At 44.7% G+C, this 25,302-nt stretch overlaps 1 protein-coding gene across 1 annotated transcript in view; it reads left to right on the forward strand.

The window, feature by feature from the left end:
- IPO5 (importin 5) overlaps nucleotides 1–15,827 on the forward strand; it is an 88,478-nt gene extending 72,651 nt beyond the window's left edge. The window contains exons 24-26 of the mRNA XM_030567694.1: nucleotides 3,508–3,736; nucleotides 10,293–10,434; nucleotides 13,858–15,827. Of these exons, the coding sequence (XP_030423554.1) occupies nucleotides 3,508–3,736; nucleotides 10,293–10,434; nucleotides 13,858–13,944 (458 nt within the window). The 3' untranslated portion in view covers nucleotides 13,945–15,827. The remainder of the gene's footprint in view (nucleotides 1–3,507; nucleotides 3,737–10,292; nucleotides 10,435–13,857) is intronic.
- The last annotated feature ends 9,475 nt before the right edge of the window (nucleotides 15,828–25,302 follow it).

A 25,302-nucleotide genomic window follows, 5' to 3' on the forward strand; every position in this document is an offset into this window, starting at 1 on the left:
GGACTCCATTACCTCAGAGCATGTTTTCCCACAGGCAGGTTTGTTAGAAAGTCCAGGCTTGTTTTTACAATGTAACGGAGCCTACACACCACAGCAAAAGGCTTGCCTTCAACTCCTGGGCCACATAGCAGCCTGTACCTTGCTGTAATACTGTTGGCAAGATTACACTCCCATTGTCTTCAAGCCTGGTTAAGGGCAGTTTACACACGGATTAAACAGTTTATCCAACTGACTATCAATACTCCAGATGGTCCTCAACTTCTCTCAACAGGTGTGGGGGCAAAAAGTCTGTGTGGGAGTTACATTTCACTTTCAAGACTTTACAGCTTGGGGCAAGTTGAATCCCACAGGAGGCCACTGTAGTCACATTTTAGAATTGGGGAGTCCATTATGCTTGCCATTGCTTGATACTCCATATTAGGAGCCACTCAGTGCTGAATAACAATGTATTATGTAAATCGTTGAGGAGCAAGATCCTGATCTTTGTGCACAGAATCCACAACATAATGGAACTGGTGTATATCTGAGCACACAGATCAGTGGTTCATCTACCGGGGCTATAGAACACTGTAGCAGACTCCCTGAGCAAGGTTTTCTGCCATGACCATGCATGAGTGGGAGTTCAATGATGCAGTATTCTGGAAGATTTCTTACCTGAGGTCTTCCAGAGATTTTTGATGCCATAAACATGAAGTCCTGACTATCTTGCTTGAGAAGAGGACATGATCACAGCTTGCTGGAAGATAAGGCCAAGAGATAGCAAGAGCATGTACTCTTATATTTTTTTTCTCGTGACATCATTACTTCCTCAAAGTCCTGAACAGGTTGAAACAGGAGCGATCAAGGACCATCTTCATAATGCCATTGTGGCCAAAGCAGATATGGTTCTAACTGCTCTTCCAACTGTCCCTGCAACCACCCCTCTGCCTTCCTTTGACAGCAGATCTAACCCAGGTGTCAGGATACACTGTCCATCCCAACTTCTTGTCACTTCATTTCAGGGCATCATTGCTAATAGCTCTCTGGACCTCTAGTATAGACCAGAACTGCTCTCCAAACAGCAATGTGCAATAGTAGAAAATGCAACTATGTTCTTTGTAATGGAAGAGTCGAAATGTGTCCAGATCTGGTGCAGTCTCTGACCTGTACCTCCTCTCAAGTCTTCCCTTTCCAACATTCTTGAGTACCTGCTAAACATGAAAACCACGGGGTTATCATTGAGCTCAGTTAAGGTTTAACTGGCTGTCATTGCAGCCTTCTTTCCCTCCTTCCGTTCCTCCCCCTCCCCACCTTCCCAGTTGAAGAGTTTTCGTTCTTCACTCACCTGACTATTGCAAGGTTCGTTAAAGTCTGTTTAACCTTTTTCCTACCTCAAGGAACCTACTCTTCTATGGACCTCAACTTAGTTTTCAATGCACTGAGGGGAAAAAACCCATTTGAACCTATGGGTGGGCTGTTCCCTCCTTCATTTATCTTTCATGATCTTTCCTATAGCCATCACCTTGGCTTGGAGAGCTGTGGGCCCTTATGGCTGACCTAGTGTACGTGGTATTCATCATGACATGGTAACATTACGTTCCTATCCTCATTTCCTATCTAAGGTAATATTCAGAGTTCCATATTAATCAGGACACTCACCTATCAGTGTCTTGTCCCAGCCCTCGCTCTTCAAGAGAAGAAGCTAGTCTCCATATGCTAGACATAAGGTAAAAAACTGGAGCTCTTCTTGACAGGACTAAACCCTTCAGGGCTTCTCCTAGACTTTTCATCACTATCACAGAATGAATGAAAGAGGATCCAATCTCCTCCCACAGGCTGTTTAAGTGGGTGTTGGGATGCTTATTAACCTGTTACAATGCCTCAGAGGTACATCATTGTCCTAGTGATTGCTTATTCCACCAGAGCCCAGTCTACCTCTGTAGCCTTACTGAAGAAGGTGTTCGTCTCAGATATTTGCAAAGCTGCAACCTGGTCATCAGTGCATATGTTTTTCCAGAACTATGCTATTTGGCATGCTTCCAGAGCCGGCCTAACTTTTGGTGACTGTTTTATGTTCCATACTGAATCCACCTCCTGAGCAGCCTCCTCCATAATTGATGTACTGCTTGAGAATCTCCTGCTGTGGAGCACCACAGGGATAACTGATCGAGGGACAGGTTTAATTAGGTTGTAATTACAGTAATTGGACTTCTCCGGTGGAGCACCCACAGTGACAAACTACTATTTGCCCTCCTTGCCCTCTGCTTCAGTCATTCTTTTGGACTTCCTAGTTGAGAAGGAATTGGAGCTGCAGTGGGCCTGCTTTTCTCTATATACCCTTACACTGGAGCATGAGGACATGTAGTACACAAGTGCGGACCCTCAGGCACTACTGATTACATCTCCAATCAAGCATGCATAGGCACATGCACATCCTGAAATGGAGCCTCCATAGGGACAAAACATTTTGAACGCTAGTTACTGTACAAAGTAAGTAACCACCTTCCCTAGCTTTTTCAGGCGAGTTTATTTCTGCTTGTGTCATCTGAGTAGTGTAAAGTGGATTTAGCAGACAGGATAATGTGGCCCTTCTGAACTTTTTTTATTGCCTATTTTAAGAAGTGCATATATGTAACATATAACAAATACATATATTCTCTTGCTCAGTATATGCTGTGTCATCAGGTTCTTAATCTAGTTGAGTGGTTCTCAAACTTTAGCAACTCAAGGACCTCCATTTTGATGTAAAATTTCTCAGGGACCTCCAAGCCCCCTGCTCAGCCCCCACTCCAGCCCTTCCACCAAGGTCTACCCCCACCCTACTTCTTCCCGGCTCCGTTCCACCTACGCCCCTCCTCTTCCCTGCCTCTTTCTGCCCCTCCCCTGAGCACGCCCCATGCCAGTGCCTCCTGCATGTTGGGAACAGTGGTTCAGGAGGCACTGGGAGGGTGGAGGAAGAGTTAATCGGCAGGGTCTGCGGACCTATTGGAGTACCCTCAAGGACCCCCATTTGAGAAATGCTAATCTAGTCGAGCTTTGCCATTTGTGTACTTTTACTAAGCCAATTTGAGACTGTAAATTTAAAACTGTATATAGTTAAAAAAAAAAAAATTCTACCCATTACAAGTAACATTACCACAACTGAAGGGCTATGGACAATGTTTTATTACCGTTCAGGTTAATGTTGGATGTTCGGTAGCTGTCAGTTTCATTGCTTCCCTTGAATAGTCAATCAATTTTGTGTGCCTTTTACGTAGTCAGTACGTATTTTTATGTCTTTCACACAGCAACAAGGCTGCAGGGGAGAAATCCTCTTTAAAATGTAAGATTGGAAAGCCACAAAAGAAGCGGAGAGACTTAAACAGATGAATTATTTGAAACTACATTTAACTTTTTTTAAACTACCCATATTTAAAGTTAAGCTTGTCTGCAAGAGGTTTAGTGCTCTAGTGTGAAACACTATTGCTCAAGTGCAAGCATTTAACTTGGCTATACATGAGGTTTTTTCCTAATTTTGCACTTTTACAGAGGCGCTTCCATTGCTGGTGAGAGTTATTCAGTCACCAGATGCCAAAACCAAAGAGAACGTCAATGCAACAGAGAACTGTATTTCAGCCGTAGGGAAGATCATGAAGTTCAAACCTGATTGTGTAAATGTTGAGGAAGTCCTGCCACACTGGTTATCATGGCTTCCGCTACATGAAGACAAAGAAGAAGCTGTTCATACTTTCAGTTACCTGTGTGACCTAATTGAGAGGTAAGGTTAAAATGTACCTTGATATAATGCATAAAATAAGCATACTTGCAGCCTGCTTATTTTTCTTGTACACATTCTGTAATAATGGGACTTATACTCATTTTTATTTCTCTAGCAGATGTATACACATTATCTTGAACATGAAAATTAATGTCATTCTTTCATATTCCATTAGTAAGGCTACGATTTTGTCATGGATATTTTTAGTAAAAGTCACGAACCGGTCACAGGCAATAAAGAAAAATTAATGGAAGCCAGTGACCTGTCCCTGACTCTTACTAAAAAAATATCTATGATAAAATGGGAAGGGGCTGGGCAGCTGCAGGATCTTTCAGGTGTTCCTGGAGCAGCTATATAAGAAGTAAACAGTGAAACAATGCAAATAGTCCAGTTTGAGTACAGTGATGGTATCTCCCTTATTGCAGTTCTGAAGTAGTGGCAATCAGTGAAGTCTTAGTGAATTTTAAAACTACCTAAATAGGTTCTCTCTCCTTCCAGTGTTCTCAGTATAGATTTCCAGTCTTGGAAGTGCTTACAAACTGTATGAAAGCCCAGAATCTTCTGGAAAGTTTTGACCATTGGGTGATATGTAGACTTCTTTTCAAAGATCGGTAGGCAGCCCACAATCCATGCATTCAGCTGTTGACAGCTTTATTCTGTCACAAAACTGGGAAAACACAGAGACCTTCAACCTCATGCTGATCGGTGTAAGGTTTGCAATCAAGAAATAGATGGTAAATGATCACTGATAAATATCCCAACTTCTGATATAGCTAAAAACTTGCTACCTGAATTCTCCACCTTAATCAAAACAAAACGGAATCCTACTAAAAGTGGAAACACAGGCAAATTGCTGAGGAGAACAAAAGAATAGCATAAGCATGTAGGGACAAAGAAAGGATAAGCATACAGTGTATTACATCTTGAAGGCAATAAGATTCTTTAAATATATTAGGAGCAAGAGAAGAATGAAGGAAAGTGTAGGTTCTCTGCATAGCAGGGAAGGAGAGCTAATAACTGATGACATCAGGAAGCTGACATGTTTAATGTTGTTTTGCTTCATTCTTCATTAAAAAGGTTAATGTTGACCAGATAATCAACACAATTAATATTAACAACAAGATGGAAGGAACACAAGCCAAAATAGGGAAAGAAGGGGTTAAAGAATATTTAAGAATATAAGAATGGCCATGGTCAGACTAATGGCCATCTAGCTTGGTATCCTGTCTTCCAACAGTGGCCAGTGCCAGATGCTTGAGAGGGAATGAACAGAACAGAGCGATTTATTGCATGGTCCATCCCCTGTTGTCCAGTCTCAGCTTATGGCAGTTGATGGTTTTGGAATACCTGGAGCATGGGGTTGTCTCTGACCATCTTGGCTAGTAGGCATTGATGGACTTATCCTCCACGAACTTACCTAATTCTTTTTTGAACCCAGTTACACATTTGGCCTTCACAATCTACTCTGGCAATGAGTTCAACTAGTTGACTGTGTGTTGTATGAAGTTCCTCCTTATGTTTGTTTTAAATCTGCTGCCTATTAATTTCATTGGGTGACCCTTGATTCTTGTGTTATGTGAAGGGGTATAGAACTCTTCCCTATTCACTTTCTCCCCACCATTCATGATTATATAGACCTGTATCATACCCCCCCTTAGTCATCTCTTTTCCAAGCTGAACCGTTCCAGTCTTTCATCTCTCCTCAGATGGAAGCTGTTCCATACCCCTAATCATTTTTGTTGGCCTTCTCTGTACTTTTTGTGATACTAATATATCATTTTTGAGATGGGACAACTGGAACTGCATGCAGTATTCAAGATGTGAACATACCATGGATTTATATAGCAGCTTTGTTTCCTCTGTTATAGTCTGTCCCTTTCCTAAGAGTTCCTAAAATGGTTAGCTTTTTTGACTGCCACTGCACATTGAATGGATATTTTTAGAGAACTATCCACTGTGACTCCAAGATCTAACCTGAGTGTTAATATACTCGTTCATTAGCCCGTTCGTTTATAAGCTCTTCCTCTCCCCCCCCCCCCCCAAACATAGTTAGGTAAAAATAGCAAAAACTGACTTTCATAAGACGACCCTATATTTCAGGGGTTGGCAAACTTTGGACCCTGGCCCATTAGGGTAAGCCGCTAGTGGGCCTGGACGTTTTGTTTACCTTGATCATTCACAGGCTTGGAGCCCCTCAGTTACCAGTGTCTGTGGCTTGCTGTTCCCAGCCAATAGGAGCTGCAGGAAGGCAGCTCCATTGGCTGGGAATGGCAAACCATGGCCACAGTGAGCCGAAGGGCTCCATGCCGGCAGATACTCCCAAGTAAATAAAACGACAGTGTATTAGATAATCAATTCAATGATTCCACAGAGTTTTTAAAATCCATCAAATTTTGGTGTAGACCTGGTTATAAACCGACCCCCGCTCTTTGATGCGTCACCTTTTTACCAAAAATATTCAGCTTGTGAACGAGTATATACGGTAATTTAGACTCCATTTTGAATGTATAGTCAGGATTGTTTTCCAATGTGTATTACTTTGAATTTATCAACATTGAATTTCATCTGCAATTTTGTTGCTCCATTCACCCAGTTTTATGCAATCCCTTGGTAGCTTTTGCAGTCAATTTTGGATTTAATTATCTTGAGGAATTTTATGTCACTTTCAAATTTTGCCACCTCATTGTTCACTCCATTTTCCAGATCACTTATGAATATGTTGAACAGTTCTGGTCCCAGTACAGATTCTTGAGGCCCCTGCTATTTGCCTTATTTCTTCTTTCCTGCCCTCTTGTTTCTTATATTTTAACTAATTACTGATCCATGAGAGAACCTTACCTCTTATCTCATGACTGCTTAGTTTACTTAAGAGCCTTAGGTGTGGGACCTAGTCAAAGGCTTTCAGAAAGTCCAGGTACACTATATGTACTGAATCACCTTTGTCCACATGCTTGCTGACATTCTGAGAATTCTAATAGATTGAGGCATGACTTCCTTTTACAAAAGCCATGTTGGCTCTTCCCCAGCATGTTGTGTTCATCTATGTGCCTGATAATTCTTTCCTTTACTATAGCTTCAGCCATTTTGCCTGATATTGAAGTCAGGCTTACCAGCCTGTAATTGCCAGGGTCATCTCTGGAGTCTTTTTTATAAAAATTGGTTACATGCTCTGTCCTCCAGTCATCTGGTGACCTTAAGTGATAGATTACATACCGTAGTCAGTAGTTCTGCAATTTCATATTTATTTCCTTGAACTCTTGGGTGAATACCATCTGGTTCTGATGACTTATTACTATTTAACTTATCAATTTGTTCCAAAATCACCTCTATTGAGACCTCAGTTTGGGACAGCTCAGGTGTGGGAATCTCCCTTACGTTCCTCTGCAGTGAAGTGATGCAAAGAATTAATTTAGCATCTCTGCAATGGCAGAGATAAGTTAGATAAATTCAGTATAATCAAGTTGGCAGGGTCTGATGAAATTCATTTAGGGTACTTAAGGAACTAGCTGCAGCAATCTCAGAACTGTTAGCAGTTATCTTTGAGAACTCATGGAGGGTGGGTGAGGTCCCAGAGGACAGTTTAGGTCCCAGAGAATTGGAGAAGGGCAAACATATAGTACCTATCATTAAAAAGGGGAACAAAGAGGACCCACAGAATTATAGTCTAACTTAATACCTAGAAAGATACTGAAACAAATATTCAACAATCAGTTTGTAAGCATTTAGGGGATAATAGGATTATAAGGAATAGCCAAATTATCAAGAACAAGTCATACCAAATCCACTTAATTCTTTTATGGGGTTAATGGCCTAGAAACTGTTTTTCAGTGACTGGTCCATGGACCAGTGCTAGTCCCTGAGGTCTCCCTGGCACAGTTTAGGAAGGCAGTAAGCCGGTCTCTGAAATCAAAAAGGTGGAGAAACACTGGCCTAGAGGGTGGGGAAGCGGTAGACATGATATACAGTATCTTGATTTTTAGTAAGGCTTTCAATACAGTCCAATGTGACATTCTCAAAAGGAAACTAGGGAAGTGCACTCTAGATGAATTTACTAGATAACTGAAAGACTGCATTCAGAGTATTATCAGTGGTTTGGTATCACACTGTTGTGGGGGAGCATATCTAGCAGGGTCCTGCAGGGGTCAGTCCTGGGTCCAGTATTAATCAATATTTTCATTAATGACTTGAAAGGGAGGTTATATTTATAAAATTTTCTGATGACACCAAACCGGGAAGGATTGCAAGCACTTTGGAGGACAGGATTAGAATTCAAAAGAACATTGATAAATTGAAGAATTGGTCTGAAATCAACCAGATGAAATTCAATAAAGACAAGGGCAAAGTACTACACTTAAGGAAAAATCAAATGCACAACTGCAAAATGGGGAATTAACTGGCAAGGTGGTAGTACTGCTGAAAAGAATCGGTTATAGTGGATCACAATTTTAATATAAGTCAACAGTGTAATTCAGTTGTGAAAAAGGCTGATATTCTGGGGTCTATTAAGAGGTGTGTTTGTAAGTAGGACGGTGGAGGTAATAGTCCCACTTGACTCAGCACTGGTGAGGCCTCAGCTGGAATAGTGTGTTGAGTTCTGGGTGTCACACTTTAGGAAAGATGTGGACAATTTGAGAGAGTCCAGAGGAGAGCAACAAAAATAAGTTTAGAAAACCAGACCTATAAGGAAAAGTTTTAAAAAGAAAAGGCTTGGCATGTTTAGTATTGAGAAAAGGCTGAGAGTGACCCTGCGAACAGTCTTTAAATATGCCAAGGGCTGTTATAAAGAGGATGGTGACCAACTTGTTTTCCATATCCACTGAAGGTAGGACACGAGGTTATGGGTTTAATCTGTAGCAATGGAAATTTAGGTTGGAGATTAGGAAAAACTTTCTAACTGTAAAGGGTAGTTAAGCACTAGAAAAGGCTTCCGAGGGTGGTTGTGGTACCCTCATCATTGGAGGTTAAGAACATGTTGGACAAACCTGCCAGGGATTACCTAGGCTTATTTGGTCCTGCCTAAGTGTAGGGGGCTTGTTTTTCCTCAGTGCAGGGGGCTGGACTTGAGGTCCCTTCCAGCCCTATGATTAGATCTTTCATTTTTGGCTTACAATCATAGAGCAGATTGTGATGAGAACTCATGGAGTATCTAAAGTGTCAAATCTCATGATGCTTAGTATAAACCAAAGTTTGAAACTGAAATGGTACTGGTGGCATTGGTAGATATCCTGGTGATGGATAATTGTGTGCCCATGCTGATACTGTTAGATCTGTCAGCAGCCTTCAATACCATTTGAGGCTGTCTTATTCTCCCTGACTTTTACATAACTCCCTTTAATCTTCTCAACTCCTTTGATTGACTAGCACTAACCCTTTTCATATTTCAGAGTCCTTGCATTGTGACATTCCTCACTCTAGGTAAGGGTCTCAAACTCAAATGGCCACAAGGGCCACATGAGGACTAGTACATTGGCCTGAGGGTTGCATTACTGACATCTTCCTCTTGCTGCCCTCAGCCCTGTCCCCACTCCACTCCTTCCATGAAGCCCTGCCCCTGCCCTGCCTCTTCCAACCCCTTCCCCAAAATCTGCACCCCCTCCTTGCCCCCAGGGAGTGCAGGAGGGGTGTGGCAGGGGCTCAGGGCAGGGGATCGGGGTGCAGGAGAGGTGCAGTTGGGGGCTTAGGGCAGGGCATTGGGATGCAGGGTGCAGCAAGGGATTCAGGGTGGGGGTCAGGTGCAAGGTGCGGCAGGCGGCTCAGGGGAGGGGGTTCAACTGCAGGAAGGGTTCAGGGGCAGGCTTTGGCGCATACCAGGGGCAAGGCAGGCTCCCTGCTTGCCTGCCCTGCCCCCGCGCTGCTCCGGGAAGCGGATGGAACCTGGGGAAGGAGGGGCGCAGGGGTGTGTGTGTGGTGGTGTTGCTTCAGGCATCGCCCCTAGCAGCTTCCATTCATTGGCCAGGAACGTGCCCTGCCCTCCCCCCGTGTGCATCGGGCTGAAGCTGCTCTAGGTAAATGCTGGGGCGGGGGGGCGCGGCGCGAGGAGCTCGTGGGCTGCGTGTTTGAAACCCCTGTTCTAGGTCAAGGGAAGCTGGTTGGCTTTCCTTTTGGAGCCAGTCAGTACCACTTTACATCAGCTCTGGGAGGGAGGGAGGGAGTAAATCAGTTGAAAATATACAAAGCCTTCCCTACCATAGTGCTCGAGTCCCTGCTGTATGGACTTTCCCAACATAACAGTATTAAACTTCCAACACATAGTGGGCTGGCTTGCTTTGCTGAAGCCTATCTAAGGCACATAACTTTTCTGCTAAAGTGTAGCCCAACTTTATAAATAAGGAATGGTCAAATTAGCCAGATCTTAAAATTAGAAAAATAGAATTTCCTTCTAGAACAGGATGCATTTAATGATGATGAATAACTTCAGATATGAATGTGCAGTTCTAATCAGGAATGTCTTGAAAAGCAATTAACTTACATACACACAATCTACATTTATCTTTTTAATTAGAATGCTAACGCTGGCATATTTTGTAACGTGTATATTTTTTTTGATCTCCATCAGTAACAACCCAATTGTCCTTGGTCACAACAACTCTAATCTTCCCAGAATATTCAGTATAATTGCGGATGGTGAAATTCATGAAGCAATTAAACATGAAGATCCATGTACTAAACGGTTGGCTAATGTTGTTCGTCAAGTGCAGGTGAATGCAAATTTATTTTGTTATAAAGGGAATCATTGTAGTTTGCTCTGTGAGATGCAGGAATTGTAAAACTAGTATTCAGAACCTATTCTCCATAATAAACATGATACTGCAACTGGTGTTCATCCAAGAAGAAGTATTCCAAGTGGATTCCTAATATGTTAGATTATGCAAATTCAGTGCAACAATCCAGATTAATCTTGATAACACTATGTAAGGTACTTGAACTAGAGGGTGTATCTCTTTTTATGACCCATAATTTTTGAAGCATTCATAAAAAATTTAAACACTTGGAACGATGGCATGGTTTACCTTTTACATCCCTCCTTCTGTTTTTTTATTTTACCTTCTCAGATTTGCACTACACTTCTTAATTTCTAAATGTTATATTTTGCATGAAAGCCAAAAGTTATTAAAATGACCCAGAAGTTGGGCAGCTACAGGGCACAGGTATGCAGGCTCATTCAAGAAGAACCTTGCAAATTCCATGTTGGAGACTGAGTTGAGCTGAGCTGTCTGCTACCTCTACTATACAGTGTCATTCACTGCATTGTGGGTTTCAAGGAAAACTGCTTGTGTAAGGGCATTAAAAAAAGGCAAAACCTACAAATTAAGTAGTGCTATAAGATGAGGGCAATAGAAGGAGGGCAGTACTGAAATGTATTTATTTTAGGTTTTTTAGATAATAGAAGCACCTCCTTCAAACTCTGGTTGACTTGTACAAAATATAAAATTCAAAATAAAATCACATTAAATTACTCAAGTGTCTGCCATCACTCCCAACCACAAATCTTAATTATCATATGCCAATAGCCTTGTCCAGCCCATACTCAGATGGCAAAGATGAACTTTTTATGATAATACAACTAATTGGTGAAGCAAGGCTTTGACTGGAAGGCAGTTTTTCCACCTTCATAATTATGGGGAAATAAAGTGGCCTTGCTTGATCAAGAAATTGCATCTCTAAGTAAACTTGCATAGTTGCTAGCTACCCCCCTGTGGAAACTGATGGTGGAGCAATGAACATAGGTTACTCCCAGGGGAATTCTGCATCCAAAAAAAAAATTAGTGCACAATATTTTGAAGTTTTTGCATATTTTTTGTCAAAATAACACTATATATTCAGGCCACTTTCAATTATTTTGCTAATTTATTTCAAAATAGCTTGTCAGGAAGTATTCCTGTAACAAGACAGATGACAAAAAAATTCCCACAGGAGTAGAGTTAAAGAAACTCCTATGACAACCCAGTTCCTGTGTCTCTGCCCCTTTCCCACCCCCGAGCCCAGCTGCGTGGCCAGACACCCACACCTCCTTGCCCTCCAGAGCCCAGCTACCAGGCCAGACACCCTCATTCCCCAGAGACCAGCCATAGGACCAGACAATCGCATGTCTCTGGAGCCCAGTCACAGGACCCCCCCCGATCTAGACACCCCACAGCCCCTCTCTCCCAGGAGCCTAGCCTCAGGGCCAGATACCTACACCTATCCCCCCACAGAGCCCAGTCACTTGCCCCTCCTCCCCACAGCCTCTCTCTCCCAAGAGCCTAGCTGCAGGGCCAGATACCTGCACCCTCCCACCCCCCACAGAGCCCAGTCACTTGCCGCCCGCTCCCCGCCCCACACACACACAACCAACCAGAGCCCAGGGATCCAGAGAGAGAAACAGCCTGATAGTGGGCCTTGGGCTTGTATGGAGTTTCCTGCACACTGCCTCCTTCCTTCAGGGCATGCCAGGAACTAGCTGCTGGGAACTCTTCAGCTCAGTCTCTCTTCCCCCAGGAGTGTATTCTATTTGTGAGCTGGGCTCTGCTGGGTCCAGTGGCCCCTAGTGGCAGCTGGCAGCTCTGCAAACACCAATTCTGTGAGGGAGAAAAAAGGAAATTCTATGCAGCACATTTTGTGCAACTTCTGCATTGTGCAGTGGCACAGAATTATCCTAGGAGTAAGAGGGACACATAGGCTGCTTGAGGCAATGATATCTGATTGAGAATGGCAATGTTAAAATTAAAAACTTCCCCTTTATCAGGGAGTACTGCAGAACTTAAATGTCAGGTATTTTCCATAGGCTATGAGATTCTAATATTGTACCAAAACTAATAAAATAAAGGCCCATATTTAAGTGTTAAATTGTCTTTGAACTCTGAATCTCATAGTACACCATGTCTTTACATTTCTTTGTCATTGGACCCAATGGATCCTTTTTTAAATATGGTGTGAAAAGACTAAATTAAGACCTTGAATGTAGAACTAATGTTAAAATATATCAAATGTAAATGTTAACTTTTGACAGCTTGTTTAAACACATTAAATGAGCTTTTAAATAAATATCAAAAGTTGCTGTAGAGATGTAAACCAGTTATCTGCAATAAATATCTGCTTGACCTCCTTTGCCATACTGAGACAAGTTTAGTCCCTGCTCCAAAACCTCTGTCTGCTGTGCTGAATAAATATTTCCCACTTATCTGAGTGCTTTTTATTTGGAAGGATTATCATACCTTCAAAATATATTTGGTACCATTAAAATAAATCACCTTTGTGGTGACAAGCAAAATAGTGTGCACTACACACCAGTGTGGAGATGAAAAATTATGGCTAAGGATACTGCTGCTCTTATGAAAGTACCATGTGATTTATCCATGGTCAGGCAGAGTAAATAACCTGTTTGTAGCCTTATTCAAAAGAGAACAAATTGTCATGCTATTTAGAAGAATGAAGGGCTGCATCTAGCCTGCTGTGACTTGTACTTTGTTTATTCTAGGGAGTCGCTAAGAATTTCAAACCCAATTGCTTAGGCCATGTCTTCATGCAGACTTGCACCAGTTTAACTAAATCGTTTTTTAAAAAAGCATTTGTTAAGCTAATGCAAGTTTGAGTGTTGGCAAGGACTTTGTCTATTCTCTTTGGCATAACCTAGAACGGATGGGCAGTTTGAGGGGCGTCACATCCAGCCAGCCAGATCATTTTATTTTGCCTGCCACAGTCCAGCTTGGGGCAGGAAGGAGGTGGGGTGGGACAGTACATCTCCTATGATGTTGCAGCAAGAGCCATGTGGGGAGCCAGATCCAGCACAGTGACACAGAAGTAGTGTGTGCAGGCCAGGCTCCCTCCAGGGCCTCCCCACTACTGCTGGTGGTACAGACCCTACATCTACATTCTCTTCTCCCCCCCCCCGCGCCCATGTCACTATTCGGTATTCTGTGGCAGGGTCTGACACACACCCCCACCCCATACCTCTCACTTGCCAAAGGGGTTTTGTGCTTTTTGTGGCTCCTCTATTTACCTGTAAATTGCCCATCCCTCTCCTAAAGTATGTAGGCTCAATGGATATTGACTTTGAAAGACTAATGAAAACAAATGGCTGACATATAATTTCTAAGTCTCTATTCAGTGAAGATACCTTTTATTTTTCATTTGTTTTCCAGACCTCTGAAGGACTATGGACAGAATGCATATCACAGCTCAGTGCAGACCAACAGGCAGCTATACAGGAGCTCCTGAACTCTGCTTGAAGGGCCTTAATTATCATCTGCAAGAAAACTAACTCCAAATAAACATTTATCCTGTTGTTTAGGTTTCTTTGTTTTGTTTTTGAGCAAAAAAGAACTGTAGAGCGTGTAGGCCATTCTTTTGCAATCTACAGTCAGTGGCAGCACGAAGAATCACTCTTTCAGAGTGGTGTTTAAATCAATTTCTATCCCACAACACTGAAGAAGCTCCCTGTAATCCCTACAATAGCACTGAAGAGTATTTTTCTAATGGTATAAGCCACCTGTGTGATGGTGAAAAGGAGACAAGTTGAATTTTCTCATTAGATAAAATGAATTAAAAAACAGTTTTAAGACCAGTTATTCAGCAGTAATGTATGTTACAGCAGATAACATTTCTATACATCTAGTGTTAATTGTATTAATTGGAGTGAGTCGTTTTTAGGGTAGAAAGTGCCCTTCTACCCAGCAAACCTCTAGATCAAAAGATGAAAAATTGAAGATGAATATCAAGCATGAAGACCTCATTGATGTCACTGTTTTCCAAAAAAGGCTTGTTTAGTGACTCAGTGAGAAGCTGTTCAGCTTCCAGCCCTTGAATGTGAAGTGTCTTTGGCATGTCTGGCAGTATCTCATTCACTCCTCAATAAATGACATTCAAATACAATAAGAAGCTTGTGTAAAAGTTCAGTGCTGTGTGGTTCTTATTCATTCAATTTCCTCCTATGAAAAGATACAAGAACAAGTGTTACACATAATTTTAAGATGTTTAAAATTTTCTGTACAATTTGTCTAACTCACACTTCATGCTTTCTTGTTTCTTGGATTTTAACCATTCAACTTTTTTCTGATTCAAAGAACTACATACTATGTAGAATTCAAATTTAGAGACATGAGCCTTGGGTACAGTGAGTTTACATATCTTTACCATAAGCTGTTTCATTTTCAGATCCAATTGCATATTTGTAATTTATGAACAGTTGGCTAATATTGTTCCAGTTGCGGATGTACAACAGGTCTGTGATAGCCAAGCAAACTTTCAGTAATAAATTAAATGTATGCAGTTACATTTGTGGAGATATAATTGGCAGCCTATCCTGAAAGGAGAAAATTCGTGTGTGAATGTTTTATTGGTTCATCTCATACTAGCAATACATGGCTTATTGTTTCATATATACAGTTTTTCTAAAATCTTATTTCTAATTTAAACTTCAGTGTGAACACTTTGCAGTTTGTACTAACATTTTTTATATAAATACTAAACTTCTGCTTAGATCAGAAAGCTAACCTAAGAATTAAAGACTTTTCACTAAGTGACTTGCAGCAGTCTCTTAAAACGTACTGTGTAAATGCATTAAGTGAAATGGAAGAGTGCAAGTTTGATGCTTAATGAGAGAGGAAAAAAGCTGCCCTATATATTAAGGATATGATTGTCACAGATTTTGAGACTTTTAACAGACTTCCATGACTTTCAGCTTCAGCTCTGGCTCAGGCAGTCAGTCCCTCGCAACGCTAGGGCTCTGGCTTCCATTGCCAGTGTCCTGCCCAGGAATTTTAGCAGAAGTCCTTGTGCCAAAATCTTAACCTTAATTATAAAATCAATTTCTATTATGAATAAGCCCTCAAACTGTTAAAACACAACTATACATCAAAATATAACCTGTATAAGAAAATTCTACCCAAAATCAATTTTTAAAGTAGCTCTGTTTTCATGGCAAAGTTTGTCATTTCAATCCTGACTGAGAAGTCAATGATTTTTTTGAAAATACAAATGAATAACTATGCTACTGCTAAGAGTGCAGATCTGCCTATAGACAGAATATGTAGTTTGTAACCAGTAATTTTATCAGAACCCCATTCTATTTTTCTGTTGAGTGTTTGTGGTGATTAAATTTTTTTTAATTTGAGTACAGCTCCAGTTATTTTCAAGGAGTTCACACTGGAAAGTGGACATGTGGGGATTTGAACCTGTTGCTGTGGAAAATGTTTCAGTAAATGGTATATCCAGCATAGTTGTAGCCATGTCAGTCCCAGGATATTAGAGAGGCAAGGTAGGTGAGGTAATATCTTTTATTGCCCCAACTTCTGTTGGTGAGAGAGAGATGAATTTTCAAGCCACACTGAGATCTCACTAAGAGCTCTGTGTGACTCAAAAGCCTCTCTCTCTCTCTCTCCCCCTCCATGAGAAGTTGGTCCGATAAAATATCTCACTCACCTTGTGTCTCCTAGTAAATCTGATTGTCTCAAAAGTACAAATATCTGGCTACAAAAATAGTCTCTTTGGTGTGTGTTCAGCATTTATTCATTTCTAGATTCTCACCTCTTCCTACAATCTGACATTTGAGCTAAATCTCTTGTCAAATATTGAATGCATTTCACAGTTGTCCATGAGAGTCCAGGTTTGGAACATAACCCTTTTGCCCTTTTTCTGGAAGTGCAAAAAGCAGTGGTTAAGTACTTGTTCCCAGACTATTGCCATGCTAACTTCAAAGCTGACTTTTCAAGCAGCAGTGAATAAAACCTTTTTTACCCATAAAGGACCGAAATTTGAGTGTAGGGGAGCATTCCCCCCCCCTCTTTCCTTTCCCCCTCCCTATGATAGCAGTGCAGGCCAACTGAAACAAGCAGACAGAGGAGCACTATTTTGTAAAAAGACCTCAGGAGTCACACAGGAGCTCTGCTGCAATTGCTTCCAGGTTGTTGACCCTCATGTTGTCAGGGCCAGGGGATTAGGCTAGAAAGCATGTGGTAGCTGCCATATCTGCCTGACATCAGCTTTATTTGGCCACAAGGGTATCAAAATCCCTGCAACCCTTTTCCCATATAACTTCAGATGTGAAAAGCTGCTCATTCTCCTCCCATATACTTAAATTTTGTCTTGGTAACTATCTCCTTAATATTCCTTCCTCTTCCTTGGGTGAAGTCTTTAGGGAGGAGCAGGAAACTCTCAAAGTGAAAAAATTCAGTTCAGTCCTGGAATTTGAGAATCCTAGAACCCCCTGAAAATTGTCTTCTCTAACCTCAGTATTCCCAAAGCAGGAAAGGTAACAAATGTCAGTTACCAAGTGTAATTCATCCATTTTCCCCCTGCAAATCTTGTGCTCGTGATGTAATGCATGGAGACCACAGATAAATAAGACTGTTTGTACACCTGGAATTATTCCCATTGCAAAATACAAAGGAAGTGAAGTCAAGTCATAGAAAATTATTCCAGACCCTTAAGTGGCAGAAGCAGGAAGCCCATGTAGTGACAGGGTCTGAACACCAAATTACTGACTGTAAATTCCAGTTCTTCAAGTGCTTGCTCATATCTATTCCAGTTAAGTGTGTGCGCGCCACGTGCACGTTCATCAGAAGACTTTTACCCCAGCAACACTCGGTGGGTCAGTCAGGCGCCCCCTGGAGTGGCACTGCCATGGCGCCAGATATATACCCCTGCCGACCCAACCGCCCCTCAGTTCCTTCTTACCGCCCATGTCGGTTGTTGGAACAGTGGAGTACGGTTTCACTGACCTCCACCTCCCTAGCTACTCATAGTTCTCTAGTTATTTTGTTGTGTATATAGTTAGTTATAGTTAATTTTTATTGTTCATAGTTAGTGTATAGTTGAGGGGTTCGGAGATTAGCCTCTTCCCCGCACCTGGTGCTGGGGCCCAATCTTGGTTCACCGGGTTTCAAACCGTGCTTGGCCTGTCATAAGCTGATGCCGACAGGAGATCCACACGACTCCTGCCTTAAGTGCCTTGGGGAATCTCACCTGACAGGTAAGTGTCACATTTGCAAGGCTTTTAAGCCGAGAACAAAAAAGGAGCGGGACTTTCGGCTAAAGCATGGGGGCAGCTCTTACCCCTCCGCCTTCAGCACCGAGCGCTGGTCAATCGGCGGGCAGAAGCACCTCGGCATCAGACTGCGCTGGTACTGCCAAGGCCTCTCAGCACCGGCCATCACCGGCACAGAAGTTGACTCGGCACCACTCTCTCTCCCCGAGGTCGAGAGAGCCTAAGACTCCTGCTGCTTCCGTGCCACCTGCACCGCAGCCAGAGAGCTCGTCTAAGTCAGATCGCGCGGCACCAACGACGTCGGCACTGTCGATTCTGGTCCCACGAGGGCCGTCGAATCTGGTGCCTGACAGCTCCCCAGCATGCGTTGAGCTTACTGTTCCTTCCACGCTGGAGACATTCTCAATGGCGAGGGATCTGATTGCCGTGACAGTCGACGCTGCCTCAACCCCTGGCACTGCCGGTGTGGGTAATACAGTCTGTTGGCAAGCCTGCCTTGATAAGACCATCGGTCGGCACAGCAGAGCGGCACTGTTCACTATCACGGTCCCGCAGACGCTCCAAGTCCCATCGGCGCTCGCAGTCCTGGTACCGTTCTCGGTACTGGTTGCACTCGTGGCATCGGTTGGTATCACGTTCGCCGGCCCGCTACTCTCAGCACTGTTCCAGCTCCAGGCACCGTAACTCCCGTAGCTGCTCCCGACGTCGAACCTCGAGATCTTGGTCGACTTCCCGGCACCGCTCCGGTCGCGGGTCCCGATCTCGTCCCTGGTACCGGTACGCCTCCCGGTACCATTCCCTGGTGCTGAGTAGGGCAAGGTCCGCTAGAGACAGAGACTCTGCCCAGGGCTTTTCAGCACCTCCATGGCCATTCAGACACGCATCGGTGTTGTCCCACGCGGACAGCTCTTATGCTCAGGACTGTGATTCTGATGTGCCCACCAGAGTCTTCCAAGAGGCCCAGGACCAAGGACCCCATCAGTGGTCTTTCTGGACACTTTGGGTGTAACCAAGGCGTACCAGTAGTTCCATCCCACTCTGTCTCATCAAAGCACCGAGTGCCAGAGCCGACGGTTAGCCGTCCCCCTCCGACTGCTGCGGAGGAAGCCCCAGTTCACTCACCAGACTCCCAGGTTCCTCTGGAGCAGGAGATCGCCCAAGAGCAACAGGCCACCCAGGACCTGCTTGTCGCCGGGATCTAGTCTTCTTCTCCAGATGAGGTGGTGGCAGGAACCTCCTCGGGCCCTTCTCCAATCGACCTGAGAGCCCATCAGGACCTCCTAAGGAGGGTAGCACTCAATATGAACCTCCAGGTGGAGGAGGTCCCAGAGGTAGAAGACCCGGTAGTGGACATTCTATCAGCGGATGCCCCTACTAGAGTGGCCCTATCGTTTATTCGGACCATGCAGGCCAATGCCGATACTATATGGCAGTCCCCAGCCTCTATCCCTCCTGCGGCCAGGGGAGTCAAGCATAAATATATGGTGCCCTCTAAAGGGTATGAGTATTTGTATGTCCATCCTTCTCCCTGCTCACTAGTCATCCAGTCCGTTAATGAGAGGGAACACCACGGCCAGCAGGCGCCAAGCCCCGAAATCAAAGGAGGCTAGGTGAATGGACCTACTCAGCAGCAAGGTGTACTTGGCAGGGGCCTACCGCTCCAGGTGGCAGATCAACAAGCCTTGCTTAGCTGCTATAATTAGAACACCTGGGTGGCAGTGGGTAAGTTTACGGAGCTTCTCCTTCAAGACTCCCGCCAAGAGTTCGCTGCCCTCTTGGAGGAAGGGAAAAAGGTGGCCAGAACTTCCCTCCAGGCCTCGTTGGATGCAGCAGTCTCAGCAGCCAGGACTCTGGCCTTGGGTATTGCCATGAAGCGCATCTCATGGCTTCAGGTTTCAAACCTCCCACTGGAGCTGCAGTATACCATTCAGGACTTACGATTTGATGGTAAAGGCCTCTTCTCAGAAAAGACTGACCCCAGGCTGCAAACCCTGAAGGACAACAGGGTCATAATGCGCTCTCTCGGCATGCATATGCTGGTGACCCAACACAGGCCCTTCCGTCCCCAGCCTCACCGCCCATACTCCTGTGCCTAGACAAAGACAGGACTTTGGCAGGCGGCGCGGCCGAGGTGGTCGCAGACGACCGTCAGGACCCCAAGGGGGCCAAAATCAAGGTCCCTCGAAACCACCACCGGGACCAAAGATGAACTTTTTGAAGGTGCGCCCGAGGGTGGCGTACCAGTTACAGGCCAGGATCCCTCTCCTCCCTTTTCCAACCGTCTCTCCTTCTTCCTCCCGGCGTGGTCCCAGTTAACTTCAGATCGCTGAGTCCTATGCACGGTGGAGTATGGGTACCACCTCCAATTTATTTCAACCCTTCCCTCCCACCCTCCAACCCTGTCCCTCTTCAGGGACCCCTCTCACGAGCAATTCCTCTTACAAGAGGTGCAGACGCTCCTCGCCATAGGAGCCATAGAGGATGTACCGATGGACGAAAGGGGCAAGGTGTTTTACTCCCATTATTTCCTAATCCTCAAGTCGAAGGGAGGTCTCAGACCTGTCCTAGACCTGCGAGGACTCAACCAGTTTATGATAAAATTGAAGTTCCGCATGGTATCCCTGGGGACCATTATCCCGTCCTTGGATCCTGGAGACTGGTATGCCGCCCTCGATATGAAGGACGCGTACTTTCGCATCTCCATCTTTCCTCTGCACAGGAGATACCTCTGCTTTGTAGCCAACCGTCAGCACTTCCAGTTTATGGTCCTGCCGTTTGGCCTTTCTGCAGCCCCAAAGGTATTTACAAAGTGTATGGCTGTAGTCGCCGCCCACCTCCGCCGACATTGGATACACGTTTTTCCGTATCTGGACGATTGGCTCATCCGAAGGGCCTCAGAGACACAAGTCACTCAGCATGTGGGCATCGTCAAGGACCTATTCACACATCTAGGCCTGATGATCAATGTAGAAAAATCTACTCTGGTTCCCACGCAGAGGTTAGACTTCATGGGAGCTATCCTGGACTCCAATCTAGCCAGAGCCTGCTTACCACAGCCGCGGTTTCAGGCAATGGCAACAATCATCCGAGGTCTGCAGAATTTCCTGACGACCTCGGGTCACATTTGTCTCTGTCTCCTGGGTCACATGATGTCATAAACAGATAGCTAAGGGTTAATGTCTCTTTCACCTATAAAAGGGTTAACAAGCAGTGACCTAAAACACCTGACCAGAGGACCAATCAGAAAACAAGACTTTTTTTCAAATCTGGGTGGAGGGAAGTTTTGGGTGTGAGTTCTTTGTTCTTTGTCTTGGGTCTGACCCTCTCGGCTCTGAGAGTGATTTTTCTATCTCCTGGCTTTCTAATCTTCTGTTTCCAAGTTGTAAGTACAAGGATAGTAAGACAATAGGTTTATATTGTTTTCTTTTGTATTTACGTGTGTGTAGTTGCTGGAGTGTTTTGAATTGTATTCTTTTTGGATAAGGCTGTTTGTTCATTTTTTTTCCTTTAAGCAATTGACCCTGTATATTGCCACCTTGATACAGAGACTATATATTATGTCCTTTTTCACTCTTTTTATATAAAGCTTTCTTTTTAAGACCTGTTGGAGTTTTTCTTTAGTGGGGACTCCAGGGAATTGAGTCTGCAGCTCACCAGGGAATTGGTGGGAGGAAGAAGTCAGGGGGAAAATCTCTTTGTGTTAGATTTACTAAGCCTGACTTTGCATACCCTCTGGGTAAGGGGGAAGAGAGATTAGCTCTCTCGGTACTTGTGTTTCCAGGACTGGAAGCAGGGAATCTCCTAGGGTCGTCCAGGGAGGGGAGCCTGGGAGGAAGTAACCAGGAAACAAGGGGAGGGGGTTATTTCCCTTTGTTGTAGGACTCAAGGCATCTGAGTCTGGGGATCCCCCAGGGAAGGTTTTGGGGAGACCGCGGTGAGCTAGGCACTGTATAATTCCTGGCTGGTGACAGCTTTACCAGATCTAAGCTGGTAATTAACCTTAGGGGAATTCATGCTAACACCCATATTTTGGACACTAAGGTCCAGATCTGGGAAGAAATGTTATGACACATGGCTGCCTGCATGTTTGTAACCAAACATGCCAGGTTCCGCCTCCGTCCTCTCCAAGTTTGGCTCAACTCGGTATACCGCCCGGGCAGGAACCCAATAGACACAATAGTCACCATTCCCTCATGCACCCTAAGCTCCCTAGAATGGTGGCTAACTCCCTCCCTGGTGTGTGCAGAGATGCCGTTCCATCTGCCCCAGCCCTCAATGTCCCTGACGACGGACGCGTCATCTCTCGACTGGGGTGCTCACCTCGGTCACCTTCATACTCAAGGCCTTTGGTCTTCTCAGAGCTGGCATTACACATAAATGTCCGAGAACTGAGAACAGTCCGCCTGGCGTGCCAGGCATTCCAGCAACAGTTGCGAGGCCGTTGTCTCAGTGTTTACAGACAACACAATGGCCATGTACTACATAAACAGGGAGGGACACGGTTCTCCCCCCTTTGTCAGGAGGCCATCCAACTCGGACTTTTGCATAGCCCACTCGATAGATCTGGTAGCGTCCTTTCTCCCAGGCGTTCAGAACACCCTGGCGGATTGACTCAGCAGGTCTTTCCTGTCTCACGAGTGGTCGATCCGCCCGGATGTTATGCATTCTGTTTTCCAGAAGTGGGGATTTCCCCACATCGACCTGTTCGCTTCCTGCGAGAACAAGAAATGCCAGATGTTCTGCCCCTTCCAAGGTTTGTCCCCGGGATTGATCTTGGACGCTTTCCTGATGCCGTGGAAGAGCCAGCTCCTTTATGCCTTCCCACCATTGCCGCTGGTTCACAAGATCCTGCTGAAACTCCGCAGGGACAGAGTGCGCATCATCATGATCGCTCTAGCGTGGCCCAGGCAGCACTAGTACACCACGTTGCTCGACCTGTCGACAGCCAACCCAATTACCCTGCCACTCTACCCAGACCTCATAACTCAGGACCATGGCAGGCTTCGCCACCCGGACCTGCAGGCTCTTCACCTCACGGCGTGGCTGCTGCGTGGCTAAACCAGTCAGAGTTATGTTGCTCTGAATCAGTACAAGAAGTTCTTCTGGATAGCAGGAAGCCTTCCACCCGGTCAATGTACCTGGCCGAGTGGAAGAGTTTCTCCTGCTGGTGCGAAACGCTTAATCTTACTCCCACTGAGGTCTCGATCCCCTCTATTTTGGACTACCTCTGGTCTCTCAAACAGCAGGGCCTAGCATATCATCACTGAGGGTACATTTGGCAGCCATCTCTACTTTCCACCCAGGCGAATGTGGTCGTTCCGTGTTCTCACACCCTATGGTTTCGAGGTCCTCAAGGGTTTGGAGCACTTATACCCTCAAGTACGCTGCCCAGCCCTGACCTGGGACCTCAACCTGGTTTTAACCAGACTTATGTCTCCCCCATTCGAGCCTTTAGCAACCTGTTTGCTGCTATACCTGTCTTGGAAGACAGTTTTCCTCATAGCCATTACATCGGCCAGACGAATCTCCGAGCTTAGGGCTCTTAACGGTGGATCCGCCATACATTGTGTTCCACAAAGACAAGGTGCAGTTGCGACCGCACCCGGCTTTCCTCCGTAAGGTGGTTTCGGCCTTTCATGTTAACCAGGACATCTTTCTCCCAGTCTTCTTCCCGAAGCCACACTCAACGCGACAGGAGCAACAATTGCACTCCCTGGATGTCCATAGAGCGCTTGCATTTTATATTGAGTGGACAAAACCATTTCGTATAACTCCCCAACTCTTTGTCGCAGTAGCAGACCGAATGAAAGGCCTATCTGTTTGTTTCCTCTCAGAGGATCTCATCCTGGGTGACAGCGTGCATCCGCACTTGTTATGATTTGGCTCATATTTCCCCAATCCACATCACCGTGCATTCTACCAGGGCTTAGGCTTCATCTGCCGCCTTCCTGGCTCGTGTAGCTATCCAGGAGATATGTCACGCAGCTACTTGGTCCTTAGTCCACACCTTTGCTTCGCATTATGCTCTGGTTCAACAGTCAAGAGATGATGCAGCCTTTGGCTCAGCAGTTTTACATTCTGCCACATCTCTCTGACCCCACCACTTAGTAAGGCTTGGGAATCATCCATTCCAGTTAGGTATGAGGAAGCACTCGAAGAAGAAAAGACAGTTACTCACCTTTGTAACTGTTGTTCTTCGAGATGGGTTGCTCATATCCATTCCAAACCCGCCCTCCTTCTCCACTGTCAGAGTAGCCAGCAAGAAGGAACTGAGGGGCAGTTGGGTTGGCAGGGGTATACAGCACCATGGTGGCACCACTCCAGGGGGTGCCCGGCCGACCCACCGAGTGTTGCTGGGGTTAAAATCTTCCGACAACATGCACGCGGCGCACGCACACCTAACTGGAATGGATATGAGCAACACATCTCGAAGAACAACAGTGAGTAACCTTTTTTTCAGGATGATGAGTTGTACTTGAGCTCACAATGTGTAGTGGACATGGTCAAAGTCCAGGCACGTTTCAGACCAGCATGCTAGAGATTAGAGCAGTCAGTTTTGCCTTTCAGACTTCCAGAATCTCCCGAAGAAGGAGCACTTCCTTATCCAGTCACAACAGAACAAATGTGGCATACATAAACCAGGGAATACAAAAAATAGCAGCTCATCTGGTCTCCATCAGTTGATCCACATAAGAGACTGATAATTAACAGGACTGGCTGAGTATCAAAAGACAATGCATAGTGGCTCTTGAACCAAGTTTTCCATTAATATCCTGTGAGCTAGGCTACCTCAGCTTGACCTATTTGCAACCAGTGAAAGCTCACTAGGGAAGACAGATAACTGGGAACAGATTCTGGTTCACAGATGACTACATTGCTTATCAAAAATCCTTCCATCATTCAGGTCACCCAAATTGCTCAAAAGCATGGTGATAATCAGACCTGTAGGGCTGCCACAGACTAAATCCATCTTTGCCTGCAGGATCCCAACTCAAGTTAGCTGAACCTCACAGCTATTGAGCAGTAAGCCCTAACCAAGTTCACATACTTTTCCAAAGTAGTATGTAGCCTCCCACAGGCTGCCTACCCTTTTGGCCTATGCAAGAGTATGGATAAGATTCTCCTGCTGATGTCAAAATAAAAAGGTTCGCCCTAAAGAGAGAGGCAGTCCCGCTCTTCTGGATTTCTTACAGCTGTGCCTAGGCCGAAGGATTCCCACTCTTGCATCTCAGTTTTGATGCTAACCAATATCAAATATAGCCTCATCCAAATATTTGGAAAATCAGCTAGTGATACCAAGGTCCCTTAAGTTAAAATTAGTCCAAACTAACAGTGAACATGAAACCTGCCTACATTGCTACAAACTCACGATTCATCCTATTTGCATAGATAGAATTAATTTCCCTGTATTTCTTCTCCGTAAAATATTCTTCCTGAGCCCAATCACAATGAGCAAGAAGAGGCTCTGAAATCACTGCTTGTTCCTTACTGCATAATCTGTTGGAATAAGGTGGTACTTCATACTCCAGAGGCACTTATTACCATGGCCAGCCTTTCCTTCTACTGGAAAATTAATTGCTTGGCTTTACCCAAAGCCTAAAGA

The sequence above is a fragment of the Gopherus evgoodei genome, chromosome 1, assembly GCF_007399415.2.
Source record: "Gopherus evgoodei ecotype Sinaloan lineage chromosome 1, rGopEvg1_v1.p, whole genome shotgun sequence".
NCBI classification, from domain to species: Eukaryota; Metazoa; Chordata; order Testudines; family Testudinidae; genus Gopherus; species Gopherus evgoodei.